Here is a 16,827-nt window from a genome sequence, read left to right on the forward strand (position 1 = left end):
AACTTCTGTATCCACGGTTTTTGTTTTTGTTTTCATCGGTGGATTGTTTTCATTGTGGATCATTGGGTCTCCCCATTTTTCTTTGTTGGGCAGGTAATAAACCACAAGTTACTTTTTTTGGAAAAAGGTGACTAAAATCTGAGATTCAGAATGTTGATGTTGATTTTGGGTCCATAAGTGGTTTGCAAAAGTTTCGTGTATGTATTTCTGTAACTTTTTATTTTACAAATTGTTTGCTGTAACAGAATTCATTAAAACCTCATTTTTCTTTTGTTTCTGGTGACTTGTCACCTTTCTCCAGAGATAGTCACATATGGTTTATCTCGTCTGCCCATCTATATCAATTAATAAGCTTCTACAATCCCTTCTCCTTTAGAGATCCTCTGTGCTTGTCCCATTGCTAGTAGAACGGGAAAGTTCCATCAAATTTAGGATTATTTCAGTGCTTGCCTCGTGAAAGTACAGGAAATAGAAAAAAAGGCAACTGCTTATGTTCTTATGTTCTTATATGTATTTTTCTTTGCTTTCAAGTTTCAAGTTTATTTAATTTTTGATGAATCGCCTATTACAATTTCTAGGCGATGTACATATTATAATTTAGATAGAAGAAACTTACAAAATAAATTCAAATTTCAAATTTAAAACAATACAGACATGAGTTTGAGGAATAGGGTTAAAAGTTACAATATTTGGGATTAGTTAAAAAAGGAAAAAACAAAAGGAGGGGATTTATAAAACCAAAGCACAATGTAATGAAATAAACAAATTTTAAATTAGTTGAAAAAAAAAAAAACTAATGTTAAAAATCATAAGCATCTTTAAATAAATGGGTCTTTAACAGTATTTTAAATTTTACAATATCTTGTTCAGATCGAATATACTGAGGCAGAGTATTCCACCATTGAGGGCCCATAACTGTAAATATATCTGATCTTCTGGTCCCAATAATCTTTAATGACGGTACCGAGAGGAGATTTTGTTCAGATGATCGCAGGGAACGTTTAGGTTTGTAAGGAATCAGTGATTTGGAAATGAACTGTGGTTCGTTAGATGCTAATGTCTTAAAAATAAGAAACAATATTTCACTTTTGGTGGCTTGCTCATCAGGCTCCAGGAGCTCCCTTACCCAACGCTCTTGTTTTTTTTGTTGACCAGTGCCCTCTGATGAAGGCATCTGTTAATGCCGAAACTTGAGACATTTTAATAATAAACATTTTAAACAATAAATATCGCATTCTGGGACTTTTTTTTTTTTTTGAAAGTTCCTGTGAGTGTTGTTTGAGACATCTCCCTTGCCTTTTTTTCTGTTTGCAGCAATTGGTTTATTGTCTGATGTCAAATCCAGAAATCATCCTGAACCTTGTTGCTCCCTTTGTAGCTCCTTTATATATAAAGAGCTTGTACGTGTAGCTCTTTTTGAATGCAGATCCCCTGAGGAAGCTTTTAGCGAAACAGGGCCCTTTTGGGATATCGCTAGTTTTTTTGATTTCTGTATGTGGACTGAACACTCGTTGTGAGAAGATTTCACGAGTATTTTATAAAGTTGGGTTGTGGAGACATCCTAAGGAAGATAAGTGTGGGGTATTTTTTCCTATTTAATTCTATATTTAAAGCATTTTTTGAAAGATTAACCTTTACGAAGCCTTGAGAGCAAAACTAAGGTACTTAAGAGTAATAGTTTTTTGTGGAGTTTGTCTGGACTGAGGATGTGTTCTCTTCTTCAAATCCTCATTTGAAGTTTGATTGTCCTCAGTTTCGATTGCTTGAATTTATTCTGAGTGACACTGAGGTCCTTTTCTCCACTTTTTTGGATAGTGTCTCCCTTCCACTTTTCCTATTTTGAATGTATTAGTATTTATTGGAACTTTTTTGAACATTCAACTTGGATAGAAATAAATAAATGCCTTTTTAAATTGGACCTATTTAATATACCCATTACAGTACTACCCCGAAATTCGCGGGGGTTCCATTACAGGAACACCCGCAAATTTTGAAAAACCGCAAATGCGGTTTAAGGGGCCGATCAAAGGCGGGAGAGAGCAGCTGCGGGGCTGGCGGGTGCTGAAAATCATTTGCGGTATTTTCCGGCCGCCTCTTCCTGGTCTAAAGTCACGGTTACACCAATCAGGAGCTGCTGCGACATGCCAGAGAGCGTGACAAAGCAGCTCCTGATTGGTGTAACCACGACTTTAGTACCAGGAAGTGGCGGTCGGAAAATACTGTGAATTACTGAGTCCACGATTCGCGAACCGTGAATTTGCAGGGGTTTACTAGAATTTGAAAGCTGTGCTCTCTTCAACTCTCATTAAAGAAACAATTCACTTATAATGGGTTTAATTAGTAGCATACAATTGCTTTGCCAGCCTGCTAAAGGTAGTTTAACTCTTGATAGCTAGTCGGTGTTGTAGATGACCCATGTATTGGTCAATGCAATGTTTGTTCTTTATTTTTATGCATTCAAGTGAACTAACACAGTAGCCGCAATGTTTTGCTCATGAAATCTAGAGCAGTGGTTCCCAACCCTGTCCTGGAGGACCACCAGGCCAGTCGGGTTTTCAGGCTAGCCCTAATGAATATGCATGGAGCAGATTTGCATGCCAGGCACCTCCATTATATGCAGATCTCTCTCATGCATATTCATTAGGGCTATCCTGAAAACCCGACTGGCCTGGTGGTCCTCCAGGCTTGAAAAACTCGGTTTTGTGAAAAACACTAGTATCTTCAAAATACACTTTCACAAGAAAAGTCCAAAAGGTGACATGGAGATGCGTTTCGGCGTCCCAGTTAAAGTTTGATTGGATTCGTTACACCCTGAGGCAGCAGACTCGTGAAACGCTGGCCACCGTCGGTGTACCGATCAACAGAAGATAAGTTGAAAGCTTTTTTCTTCTATCACTTAGTACAGACAGCCCTGCTTAAGGTTTTTACATTTTGGGAGTGCAATGGAGGTTTTTTGCCAATGAGGTTACCGTCCAACCACCAATGGAGGTGGGAGGGCTTTAGTCTGAGGCTTTTTCCTCCATTTTTTTATGCCACAACCTATTTGAACCTAAGCAGCTCTGTTCATGTTGTATATGACACTTGGTGGTCCTCCAGGACAGGGTTGGGAACCACTGATCTAGACCAACTTAAAAACAGATTTGACCTAAAACACAACATGTAAGACTCCATGGATTACATTTCACTGCCACTGTTCCACGATTGTACAGTGTATGACTGCTGATGGTGGCTTAAAACTCCCTCATCAGCTGGTAAGATTTCACTGGAAAGGATTTGACTGAATATTAAGAACAACTTATTGAATGTCATGTGATAAGGTTTCTCTCTCTCCTTACCTCCAGTTTACAATCATAGTGTATTTGTCTATCCTGGGCCTGCTACTGCTGTACATGGTGTATCTCACGTTGGTGGAGCCAATGCTAAAGAGACGGCTTTTTGCACATTCTCAGCTGATACAAAGTGATGATGATGTTGGGGTAAGGTCATGTCTGCCAACTTATGGCAAAATGTGGAATCTGTACACTTAACACGTGTAAAAAACACTTTCTCTTTTGCTTTAACAATATTTATTTATTTGAAAACAATATACCCCCCTGGCGTCGCAGCGGTTTTCAAATAAACATACATAGATCAAAGACACAGACAATATAAATCATTCTTCAAAAATAATATCAACACATATGAGAACAAGATCTACAGATTTTTCAGCATAACTCTGTCAAAACTTGACTAATTTGAATAAAATTTGGAATATATCATAACTGAATAAATTTGCAATAAGTCTGCACACACAAATAAGTCAGGAAATGTGTATGTATTAATAGCAGGTATAAATATATTCAATTTCCATAGGATAATTTTCAAAGGATATGCACGTACTTGCTTTACAAGTTAGTAAGCCTGTTAGAAAATGACCCTCAATAAATAAATCCCCTAATTTACCAAATATTCTTTTTTTTTTTAAATAAATCTTTATTCATTTTAAATTTTACAACAAGCGTACAGAAAATCATTCATATAATATACAATTCCACTTGAATTTCTACAATTCTCACAGAAAAAAGTTTAATCCCTCCCCACCCCATATACAACAAACTTTATAATATATCCCATAATATAATATTACATCTTTTCCATTTAACCCTAATAAAACTAAAACCCACCCACCCTCCCTATACCATCTATATTAAAAAGGGGAAAAATACTGATTATTCATTATAATAATTCATTAATGGCCCCCATATATCCTTAAATTTCTTAAAACATCCTTTTCTAACAGCTAATATTCTCTCCATTTTATACACATGACACACCGTATTCCGCCAAAAAGAGTAATTTAATCTTGTGTAATCTTTCCAATTAAAAGTTATCTGTTGAATGGCAACTCCTATTAGAATCATTAAAAGCTTATTATTATTGGAAGATATTTGAGATTTAGCCCTCATAGACATACCAAATAAGATGGTGTCATATGATAAAGCTACAGGATTTTCAAGCATACAATTTACTTGATCCCAAATCAATTTCCAAAAAGCATTAATAAAAGGACAATAAAATAATAAATGATCTAAAGTTTACCAAATATTCTAATTATGGAACATTAGCTTGCTTTGTCCTAGTCTGAAGAGGAATATTCAAATTTCAAGTTTATTTATAGCTTGATATACCCACCATCACAAGTATCTGGTTGGTTTACAATAATAAAAATTAAAATATTAAAAATAGCTTAAAAAAAAATTTGAAATAAAAATAGGGGGATTGAGGCCAGGACAAAATTAAGACAGGTTAGAGACGAGAAGCGCAGGGGGAGGAGGGAGATTTTAATTACATTGTGTAAATAAAAATAAAAGGAAGGGAGAGGAGAAAAGGGGATGTCGCTTCCTGAAAGCGTTTATTTATTAGTTTTTATTTTCCCTTTATCGGGTTAATTGCAACTTTGATAAGCGTCTTTGAATAGAAATGTTTTAAGGTTTGTTTTAAACTTATTTAATGAATTTTCACTGTGGTGGTGTAGTGGCATTGCATTCCAAAGCAAAGGTGCGATTGCAGAAAAAATGGCGTTTCTAAGTATAAATTCTGATTCGTGGGTCTAATGAGATATTTGTCTAAGAAGGCAGGCAGGTGGGAGGTCTTAATTTTGAAGACTAGAAGGAAGATCTTATAAGTTGTTCTGTGAGAAACTGGTAGCCAGTGTGACTCTTGAAGAAGCGGGGTAACGCGGTCGTATTTTTTTGGCTTTATAGATGAGTTTGATCGCGGTATTTTGAATTAGTTGCAGTCGACTGGTTTCCTTTTGGGTTATTCCATGGTACATATTCCAAGACTTGGCTCCTCATTTTCACTTGCCTTTGAAGAACCAAACAGTTCCATCCGTATAACCAATAAAGCAATTCCTGGTTTTCATATGTATGTACCACAGCCTGGATTTAGACATCTGTTTTACCCTTTTAAAAATATATAAGCCATTGGACACAAATTAAATTTCGGAATCTCATACAGTAATCTATGAACACCTAATTTATCGAGTCCTTTTTTTTTTTACCAAGGGCTCATAATCTGCACAACGCAGATGCATGTTTTCTGGAAATAGCCTTCAAAGACATGACTGCAAGCTGCCATAATATTTATTTACTGTACTGTATTAGTACAACGCTGACATTATTTCCAAAGCATGTTTTCCGTTTACCATAACTTCATATTGCAGGTGTTGTAGAGAGCAAGTCATGAGGGAGACTTTTTTTTCATTCTGCTTGTGACTGTGTTCATTACCTCTTCCACCAATGGTGAACCATCAACCCTTTTTATATAAAGAGATGAAACAAGTTGTGTTAACACTCTTAAATACTTAATCCTTTCAGCACTTTTTGTACAGAAGTTTTGGGTAATAACATTGACGGAAAATTGAAGTTTCAGCACTGGTTTTAGGTGGGCCACATTTGACTGTGTTTATACCTGGATGTAGACAAAGGAGGACTATTTTATATACAGATGAGCTAATAATTTTATATCCACATATGTAATGGACCTTCAATCTTTGTGCCAGCTAGCTAAAAAGTGGACTTGATAATAATAATGGATATTATTTGATGTGCTTTTATTTAAAAATTGTTTTACAATCAGAGCAAAAATATATGATCAAGCTAATCTCTGGATGCCTGTATATAAGACTGCTACCCATCTATGCCAACTACTGATCTCGGCTCTCCCTTAGACATCCTTTGTATCTGAATTCAAGAAAGCTAATATATGTGCTTGTGCCTTACTCTTGGTAGTTAGCTGCGTAATCCCTAGTATGCTGTAACCTACTGTATGCTCCCCCCCCCACTGCAAGCTCCATTCAACTGGTGAGTCCATCCTATCTGTGCCCTTCTCCTCTACCAACTCCAGACTCTGTCCTTTCTGTCGTGCTGCACCGTATGCCTGGAACAAACTGCGTGAATCCCTATGGCGGGCTGCGTCTCTGGCAGCGTTCAAATCCAAGTTAAAAGCTCACCTCTTGGAGACGGCTTTCAACTCCTAACTCTTCTCACCTTGGGTTCTGCATCCCCAACTCTATATGTCATGTCTTGTTTGTCCAAGTTAGATTTTAGACTCTTCTGAGCAGGGACCGTCTATTTAATGTAAAAATGTACAGCGCTGCATAGACCCCCCCCCTTCAGCGCTATAGAAGTGTTAAATAGTAGTAACTGAGCATGCAACTCCTGACCCAGTTACACCCATAGAAGTTGTAAGTAACAGAAATTGTTTATGCAGGTACTAGAGTAGCGACTGAGGTCAGTCAAGCATGCAACTACTAATCGGTGCGCCTAGTTATCTCGTGGATCATTTTACGTTTGCTAATCCAAGATGTTTGTTGCAAACTCCTGCATTATTTGCTTTTCCATCTTTAAAAGGTTGCCTTTCAAAGACACTTTCAATGATTATTGTCATTTCAGGCTGCTAGCTGGGCTATCGACTTTTATCGACTAATAGCCAGCACCATTTCTTACCTACATTTTAGGAAATTACTTACAGCTTATTTATTTGTAAACTTCCTGGATGATTGATGCTTTGTATTTCACTGTAATTATTCAGTCCTCTCTTTTATCTTGTCAGCCGCATAAAACTGCAAAGTTTTGCAGAATAAAAATACATTTTTGTTATGTAGACCACATTGATTGTAACCACAGAAAGGTGGTTTATCAAGTCCTTTCCTTGGCCCCCACATATAAATTCTCAGCCAATAATGTGCAACTTACCTTATTCTATAAATTGGTCACGCAGCTTTACACGCTAAGCTCTAGATTCAGTAACTGTTGCTCAGAAATTGTTGTTGGAAAAATTGGCACTGAATAGTATTCTATAATGGGCAATTCAGAATGAGTGCCCTTTATAGATTAGCGCATAAAGTGCAAAGGACAAAGGATTCCAGACAATAGGTTCTATATCACTAGTAGCGAATTGCTTGCAGAAGGATGCCAATCACATCTTTTGGCTCCACCTCTTTCCCCAGTGGACTATTCTGCCATCTTCAGTTTTTCCTTCTGCAAGCAAATTGAGGAGGTGTCTTTTTCTGATCTGCTTTGCTTAATTTTATTATTTTCGGGTTTTTACGCCATCCTTTTTTTTTTTTTGAGACTTTGGTGTCCAGTGGTCCCCAATTTAGGGACAGTTCTGCATGGAAGAGGACACAGACTCTCTGGGAGTATTCTGCTGTTAGCAGGTAAACCCTCAGGTATACCTGTGTAGCTGGCCTGCACTAACAGTTTTTGGAGCTCGGTCCCCTTGGAGCTAGCTCGCACCCTAATTTTATTAGGGGCTTGAGCATTGGTTGTTTAATCCTGGGGTAAGCCCTTTGGGCTGTAGAGATTGGTTGCGATTTTTTTTCTTCCCTCATCGCGGCATACATTCTAGTGGGGGTCTGATATCTTAGTAAAGCTTGGCTCCACTGGCAGATCAAAGATCAACTTTTTGGATATGGGGAACCTGTGGAACTCTGTCTAGAGGCAGAAAGTCTTCTCCTTTTCCTCTCAGCTGCAGACACAAGATAGAATTTTCTCACCCTCCAACAGATTTCTTTGTGGACCCTCCAGCTGGGAGACAAGAAAAGGTGACCAGGGTCTAGGTGATGGTGCAAAGATTTTTGGATATTTGAGCCCATCCCTGAAAATGAATCAGGCTCAGGCAGATACTTTAGACGAGGCAGGCCAGCTTCCAAAGCATCTGTTACTAGATGGATCAGTATGGCGATTTCATCGGCATGCATTGGCTGCAGCAAAAAGCCGCCAGTCTCGCTGAGAGCATATTCTACCAAAGACAGCTACATGGTCTATTTACTCTCCATACCTTTACAAAGTTCTACAGAGTTGATGTAGTGGCCTGAGAGGATGCTGTGTTTGGATCCTTGGTTTTAAGGCCAGGCTCCAATGTCCCACCCTAGACATAAGATACTGCTTTGGTATGTCACCTATCGTCCAGAATCCTTTGCACTACAAGGAAAAATAGGTTCTTACCTCTAAAAATAGGTTCTTACCACCAGATCTGCCCACAGACATAAACTATCCTTCCCCTCTCTACACGGCATCCTCCACGCAGGTAAACTGGGTAGATCCCTCCTCTCCAAAATCACCGGCCTCTGGAACGACCTCACTGTCCCGCTGTGGAACCTGGACTCCCTCCAAACAACTGAAAACCTGGCTTTTCTCTAGCATATAATAATCTCTTCTCCTGATTACATCCCCTCTTTTTATGCTTTGTAAACTCTTTCTCTTCTCTCTTCCCATATTTTTTAAACTCTGTAAACCGTGTCGAGCTCCACTTCAGTGGAGAAGATGCGGTATATAAACCTAAGGCTTAGTTTAGTTTAATAATTGTCTTTGTAGTAGAAGGGCAAAAGATTCTGAATGCCAACTGTATCGATTACTTCACCTGCTTACTGCCTTGGACAGATTTTTTGGGTCCGGAAGTGGAGATCTTCCCTGCCAGTTAGATAAGAAAGAATGGATTTGATATCTTTATGAGCTCCAGAGCTGACTGCACACAAGGGAGTAGATTTTTAGTTCCTCCCAGTTATGCTGTTTGAGTTACCATTGTTCACTTTATTTGTTACAGAGCAGAACAGAAGTGTATTGTCGGCGAGGTTTCCCCATTCTGCTCCTTCTGATTTCTCATGTTGCAGTGGTGATTAACTGCTTTGGTACAAACTGAAGGTGACAGTACAGTCCACTGGGGAAGGAGGTGGAGCAATTTATAACCAGGGGTATAAAATCTATCATCCAGAATCCTTTGCCCTTCTACTACAAAGAAAATTATCCAGGCAAGAACCTAATTTTCCCTTCCAGAATGCGTATCCTTTATAGACTAGCCACAAAGTGCTGGGATCCAAGCTCAACTTTGAGCATGAGAAGTTGCACCAACTGAAACCAAATGTAAATCCTGGCGCACAAGTTGGGCGTGGATCCGCCCTGTTCTGTAAAGCTGCACATGTTTTAAGGGAACATCCCCCGACCTGCACTTGACACTCACTTGGCCACACCCCTTTCCAGAGCCATGCGGAAATACTGCCGTTTCTGACTTGTTTCAGTGCCTTGCATCCATTAAGTTTCAAGTTTATTAATAATATTTGATGAATCGCTTATTCGATTTACTAAGCGATTTACAAAATTTTTTAAAAAAAGTAAGTTACAAAAAAGACAAACCAAATAACATAATTCTTGACAATAAGACTAACATGAGTTAGGATTGAAAGGGGTAAAGTTACAATTTTTCTTAAAGGAAGTAAACAAAAAAGGAAAAAACAATGGGGAACGGAAAAAATAAAAAACCTGAGAACATTGATCTTATCTAAAATCTAAAGGTTAAAAGCGTCTTTAAAAAGATAAGATTTTAAGGATTTTTTAAAAGAGGTAAGACCCTTTTTATCTTTAATGTATTGCGGTAATGAGTTCCACCATTGGGGGCCCATTACGGAGAACATATCTGGTCTTCTCGTGCCTACTATTTTCAAAGAGGGGATAGATAGGAGATTAGAATGCTTTTTCATACCTAATGTTTGGCACCATGTATAGAGTTCCCCTGTAAGTGTAAAGTCTGACATCCATTTTTATAGAATTGGGGACCATGTACCCATGGCCAGTTTGGAAAGTGGAGGAAGCGTTGTACTTTTGAAAACTGGTACTAAGCTCACAGGCAGAGAGTATTTGCAGTCTTTATCCCTCTGTAAAGCTGCAGCAGGAGGTTACTGTGCTCATGCTCTGCAGGTGACTCTGGTATCAGAGAAACGCCTCTAACGTGCTTTCTAGAAAATTAAACAGAGCCTACTGATCCAGCTTAGATGGGCACGAAAGCTAATTGGTGCTTCTTGTCTCTTTTAAATCTGCAGGACCATCAGCCTTTTGCTAACGCTCACAGTGTGCTGTCCCAGTCTCAGAGTCGAGCAAACATGCTAAATAAAGTGGAGTCCGCTCAGCAACGCTGGAAGTTGCAAGTGCAAGAGCAGCGCAAGTCTGTCTTCGACCGACATGTTGTGCTCAGCTAATTAGGACCTTTTTTTTCCCAGCTTCAGTTACTGAAAGAAGTTGCCACGGGCTACTCGAGAACAGAGAGTGGGGAGCCTGCCCGATAACGTCCCTACTGGACTCCATCTACCACTGCTGGAAGGTTCATTCCAGCTCCCCGGTATTGCCTCTTTCAAGGTTTGGAATCTGAACTACATACAGATTTCTCTTGCAGTTAAAGAACTTTTAAATTTTAAGTAAGTTTTCGATAACTCTGTGGCCGTGGATGGCTCTCACTTTAAAGATAAAAAAAAAATCTCATCATGATGATTTGCAATTTTTCTTTTATTCTAATTTTCTGTCTGTGATTCTGATGATACAGAAAATTTGTAAGCAGTGTCGTGCTCGGCCAGTTCACTTGGAGTACTTTTCTAGACCTCTATCTCCTGATGGTATACTGCTGTTTGTTGAAAAACCAGTATTTTTTTTTTTTTTACAGTCTTCATATCCTTGTTGTAATGATAGGTACCATAAGGTGTGCCATGGGCTGTTAGAAGCCAAGTGTACGCGAGGTGATGTATGATCACAGAATTCATGGCTCTACAGAACATCACAGAGAAGTGGAAGGTAGTGAATGGACAGGCAAAAGCCATGTACAATGTGTTCTTTTCTAGTAACACTGTGGAAGGAACGCCTCTAGAATAGCACATTAAGGGTTAATGCCACAAAAGAACTGGACTGCATTAATGCGCTGTCTTTTATCCAGTTCAGATATAGAGGAACTTGTCCGGTCTACCCACTTTTCTTAAAGGGTATATCGTTAGTAGGAATGACATTTCTGAATTCATTGTCCCCTCTTCTCTTGTTTGAATATATTTGTCATCGATAAAGATAGGTTTCTGCTGAATTTCAATGTTCCGAATACCCCGTCCCATTACTGTTTCCAAACTACTCTGTTTTTATAAAGTAGTGTCGTTAAAAATTTAACCCAATGCATGGTGAGACAGTGTTCACCTTTTGATGATCCTTCCAAGCTGACAACACACAAAATCTTTCCAGCCTCCTTTTGTCATGTTCATTTTTGGAGTGGACTCGAGCCCTGTCACCCATCACTGTAGTCGGTTTTCCTCATGGCCATATAACAATAAAATAATCTCTGAGAACCACGTCACCCTGTCTGTAGTCTGTGTTTTCTGTGTGCCGTGTGCACTTTGGGCCTGATTCTCTATAGCGCGTGCTAAAGTTAGGCAGCGGAAGGCGTGCTTCTTGCCACCTAACTAGCCAATGGCAGTGCGCGTTAAAAAAAAAATTAGGCACGCTTTACTATGTGCCTTGCTCAGGCGTACGAAGGCGCATAGTGACGTCTAAGCAAGTGGAAGGCAGGTGGAGGCACGGTTTGCGCCGGACATTGCGCTTGTGTGCTTAGGCGTCGCTATGCGCGAGGTAGGCGTCTGAAATGCTGGCCTACATTTCACGTGCCTATACAAAACTGTAGGTGAAATTTTTTTTTTTTTTTTTAACAACGCACGTCTAGCGGTTGATTGACAACCACGCGCCTGCAATGCAGGTGCACTAAGGCACGCTTTAAAGAATCAGGCCCTTTGTTTGCAGAGCTGGCGTATTAAGTAGCTATGAGTAAGAGACATCACTTAGAACATGTTAACTTACAGAACATAGACAGCTTTCTCATTTAAACAATCTAATCCTTTCAGTTTTAAAACATGAAATTCACATAAGCAGTTTTATGCTATAGCATAAGTGATGCATGTTATTCCACAAGCCCAAATAATCTGTGTTTGAACACTATAACCAGACTTGAGTTGTCTTGGTTTTGTGTGAATTATATGCCCCCCCCCTCCCCTAAAGAAAGGACTGGACAGACATCTCGGGTCTATTTCTTTCTCCTGTAGAATCGTTGACGCTCTCCACAGTTAATTATAGTTTACAAACGGGGGTGGAGGGTAATCGGCCAATGGTACTCAGCATTTTTTTAAAATGCTGCTGCCCCTGGCTAAATGAGACTCTAGTGTCTATTCAGGTACCGGTAGTGAACATCCGGGCACAAAGCAACCACTGAGAATTATCTGGGAATCGTCAATATTCAGTGGCAATACTCCGATATCTACATGAGTTAACTTAGGCTAGCCTTTTTTCTGTCCTAAGTTAAAAGGATAGTTATCTGGGCAATAGTGACAAATGCTAGCAGTGCCTGAGTAGTTCCTGGCTTTGCTGTGACTCAACTCTACTCCCAGACTGTCCTAGCACTGCCTGGGTAGTGCTACAGTAATTACAGTTGATATTCAGTTTGACACAAGTGCCCCTGAGTATCGGCACCTTTCAAGTGTGTCTCCTACACAGCAAACTGGTTTTAAATACCGAATCCCTTGTTTTCTAGACAAACATGGGTCCTATGCACTGCACTGGACATTGTTCCATCCTAGAACAATACATAGACTAGTGGCGTAATCAATAATAATCAAAATGTGACACTTAGAGACGGGTTTAGATGGCAGGTAAAGGAAATTGGGGAGGGCCCTTAAATTACAGTTGCTAGACTAAATCTTTTTGGTTAGAAAATTTGAAAGGGTTTCCACTGCTCTTTATGTAAATTGCACTGGCTTCCGATTAGATACAATACAGGATTAAGTTTTTAAGGCGTCTTGTCTAGTACATAAGGCTTTACACGGCAATGCTCCAAAACAATTACCATCTCTTTTTATGTGTTCCAGCTAATTTTATTACTACAATGAGTAACTAGTTTTAAACTTCAGTTTCCAACTGTTTTTAGAGAAATTAGGAAGGGTCAAGATCTTTTTCTTATCGGGCTGTTCAGATGTAGAGCAGTCTTCCATTAGCAATAACAAAACCTAGATTTCTAAATTTTTTGTAAAGCTTTAAAGACCTACTTTTTTGATCAGTGTTCTTGATATTTTAACTCTTTGTGTAATAATTTTTAAGTATGCATGCTCCCCTTAATGTTAGGTTTATCTTGTAATCTGCTTTGAATCTGAATTGAAAAATAGCAGAATATAAGATTACGGATTAGATTAGACAAGTTATGGAATCCTATATATCACTTAGAACACTAGAGGGCTAAAAAGGGGAGATAATAGCACAGTATATGCTGTTCAGTTTGAATAGCTGGGGAATATTTGAGTTTGGAGTAGTGTAAGCAGGAGGAAATGGGCAGAGTGAATAGGACAAATGGCCTTTAACTGCCAGTGTAGTTTAAAGAACCTTGAAATGGAGTATAATTTGCTTGGTCTTTTGTTCACTGTAGGTATTGGAAAAAAAAATAGCAATAAAGTGCATGTCAAAACCCCACTGTTCAGGTTATTTCTTCCCTGTCGAACAGTAAAAAGCTACGATGAAAGAAAACACAAATAATGCTCCCTTCTGTTTTCCTAATTTATGAAAGGGGGAAGGGTATGCTAGGGAGCTCAATCAAGATGGAGGCTTGACGCATGACCTACTGTTGTCATCAGCCTTAAACAAGCACTAACTCATGTACTGCTGCCTTTATAATCTTCACAACACCTATAAAGATGTATTCTATGAAACTGGACAAAATTGAGTTTGCTTTTGTGGCAAATTCTAGTGCAAAATGATTGAAAGTAGACCCTTTGTCTCCAACCAAGTCACACAGGCTGAACCGAAGTAGACAGCATGGCAGAGGTAGCCGAGCAATTGCATCAAATATCCAATATGCTTTCCGAAAGCAAAGAAAATATAAAAGACATTAAACTGGAGATCATAAATATTGCCACCAAAATGTCAGCACTGGATCACAGATTAGGAACTTTGGAACAAAAGTATAAAAGAATTGGCAAAGTTGCTTGCAATCAGAAAATGAATCAAAAAGCGATACATAGCATAGAAATGCAGCTCAATGATTTAGATAATCACTGCCAAAGAAATAACTTGCGAATCCTTGGGCTCTGTGGAAGGTATGGAGGGTAATGATGCCTGCAGATTTTTTGAAACTTGGTTCCCCAATGTACTTTCACTAAAATTTGAGAGGCTGCTAGAGATCTTCACCCGGAAATAATTAAACCTCACCTGTTGTCTTGAAAATCTTGCGCTTTCCTCAAGTGGTCACCATTGTGAATAAGATGAAAACCATGCAAAAAATTTCCCGGCAAGGGCAGAACATTTAAATCATGGCCGATTTTACCAAAAACACTGCAGAAAAGCTAATTTATGAAGAACAATATTTTGCTTGGGGGGGTTCTTTTGTCAACTGTAATTTATAATGTGCTAGCCAAGTTTTTCTTTTCATCTATACCAGGGGTAGGCAATTCCGGTCCTCAAGAGCTGGAGCCAGGTCAGGTTTTCAGGATATCCACAATGAATATGTATGAGATGGATTTGCATGCACTGCCTCCTTGAGATGCAAATCTATCTCATGCATATTTATTGTGGATATCCTGAAAACCTGACCTGGCTCCAGCTCTCGAGGACCGGAATTGCCTACCCCTGATCTATACTAAGTATTGTTTTCACCTTTAGAAAAAGTCTATTTAAGCAAGATTAATGCTGCATAGAACCTGTATCTACCAACATAACTTGTTGATAATAGCCCTTGAAGCAGCCACATTTTTTGGCTAAATAACTGTTAAAATAGAAGTACTATTGGTTACATAGCAAGTAAGGACGACTTGACCCATATAATTTGCCAGTTAACCTAGAGTGCTGTTTTCTTTCCTATTATCTACCCTTAACCCATTTCTCGATCTACTAGGCCAGGTGTAGGCAATTCCAGTCCTCGAGCATAGCAAGGAAAAATTCTTAATACTTAAGCGATGTTTGTTTTCATAAGTAAACTGGTATTAAAAAACAAATGCAAGAATGAAAAAGTATTTATATCATTGAAACATTTTTAGCACAACTATTGGAAACGGGTGTCCTTTGCGGCAGGTCTTGGGTGATCTATCATGATAGGACTAGTAGCAGGAACCCAACAGGACTTCACGTCTGGCACCATCCAAGACATAAGAGGGTACAAAGAATTTAATGTTCAGTCCCTGGATTTAAAGCAGGGTGTTTTTTTGGCTGTGCCTTCATAGGGCCACGACGGGTCTGGACTTCAGTATTCCTGCAATGCAAAGTCCATACTGTTTTTATTAAGTACAGTGGGAGATGTCATGAATGTTTATTACAAGTATACTGAAAACCAGATCTGTTTGAGAACCTAGTTTTAAAGAAACAAGAATGGGATGACTCATTGATCTAATTTTATGCATTGCATACGTGAATTCTTGATGGCCGGTCTAGATTAATTGCCAGCTCATTCAATGGAATCATTGCACTCTCTCTATACCAGTTTAAAATGTTTGTTTATTGAAAGCTTCTATACTGCTACTGACGACTGGGGAGTCAATTGCAGAAGCTCACATAAACCACTCTGAAAGCTGTTGCAATTCATGAGCTTCTGTAAAAGTGTTACAATACAGGGGCCCTCTGTAAAGGTGTTTCAATTCAGTTAGCGTTTTCTGACATGGTTTTCAATACAGGCATATTTGTATCATAATCAGTCATCCTACTTATATGCACCTCTTTATACCAAATCAATTGTCCTACATATATGCATACATAATACTAACCATTTCAACTAAGTATCTATATTTACACACCTCCTAAAAGATTCTGGTCATGTGTACTATTTCATCCAATTTACTCTCAACCTTGATAATTGTAGTTACTGCATCTACTGTGTTCATCATTATACTGGGGAGAGGGGGAAGGAGCCTGCTGTTTTCTTATGTTGCTTTCTCCCTCTGTCGGCTTCATAGTTTTAGTCGAAGTACACTTCTCCCTCTGTATTCGCTGTGATAGGGGATTAACAGACCCGCAAATACGGAAAAACCGCAAATAACTTTTTTATATGTTATTCGCTGTTTTGTATTAAAAACCATCTTGAATACGATGAAACCGCGAATAACGTGGTGGGAGACCTGACCTGTTCCTGAAGGAGAGGCAAAACACGGTGAAGAAAGTGCTGGGAATCAGCTTGGAAGCAGTGATTTCTCTATACAAGCTGACGTAATTTGGGGGGGAGGAGCCAGCAAGCTAAAAAAAAAACCTGCGAATAATCGAAACCGCGATTGCTGAAACCGCGAATACGGAGGGAGAAGTGTAGTATGATTTACTCAGTGTTTTTAGATCAGGTGTTGTGCAAAACTGCCAAACACAACCCAATCTTGAACAAGATTTTGAAATAAAAATCCAGCCCTGTGGTTCTTAAGAAATCTGTGGTGTATCTTGTATAATTTTAAATATTTTAAAGTGTGTATGTATTGTAATATGATTATGCATTCTAATATTCAAATCAATAAAAGAAAATTCTGCACTA

At 38.9% G+C, this 16,827-nt stretch overlaps 1 protein-coding gene across 1 annotated transcript in view; it reads left to right on the plus strand.

The window, feature by feature from the left end:
- The window catches only part of TMEM9B (TMEM9 domain family member B), a 34,878-nt gene extending 18,051 nt beyond the window's left edge, over positions 1-16,827 (plus strand). The window contains exons 4-5 of the mRNA XM_033928377.1: positions 3,342-3,476; positions 10,361-16,827. Of these exons, the coding sequence (XP_033784268.1) occupies positions 3,342-3,476; positions 10,361-10,516 (291 nt within the window). The 3' untranslated portion in view covers positions 10,517-16,827. The remainder of the gene's footprint in view (positions 1-3,341; positions 3,477-10,360) is intronic.

This window comes from Geotrypetes seraphini, chromosome 19 (genome assembly GCF_902459505.1).
Source record: "Geotrypetes seraphini chromosome 19, aGeoSer1.1, whole genome shotgun sequence".
NCBI lineage: Eukaryota > Metazoa > Chordata > Amphibia > Gymnophiona > Dermophiidae > Geotrypetes > Geotrypetes seraphini.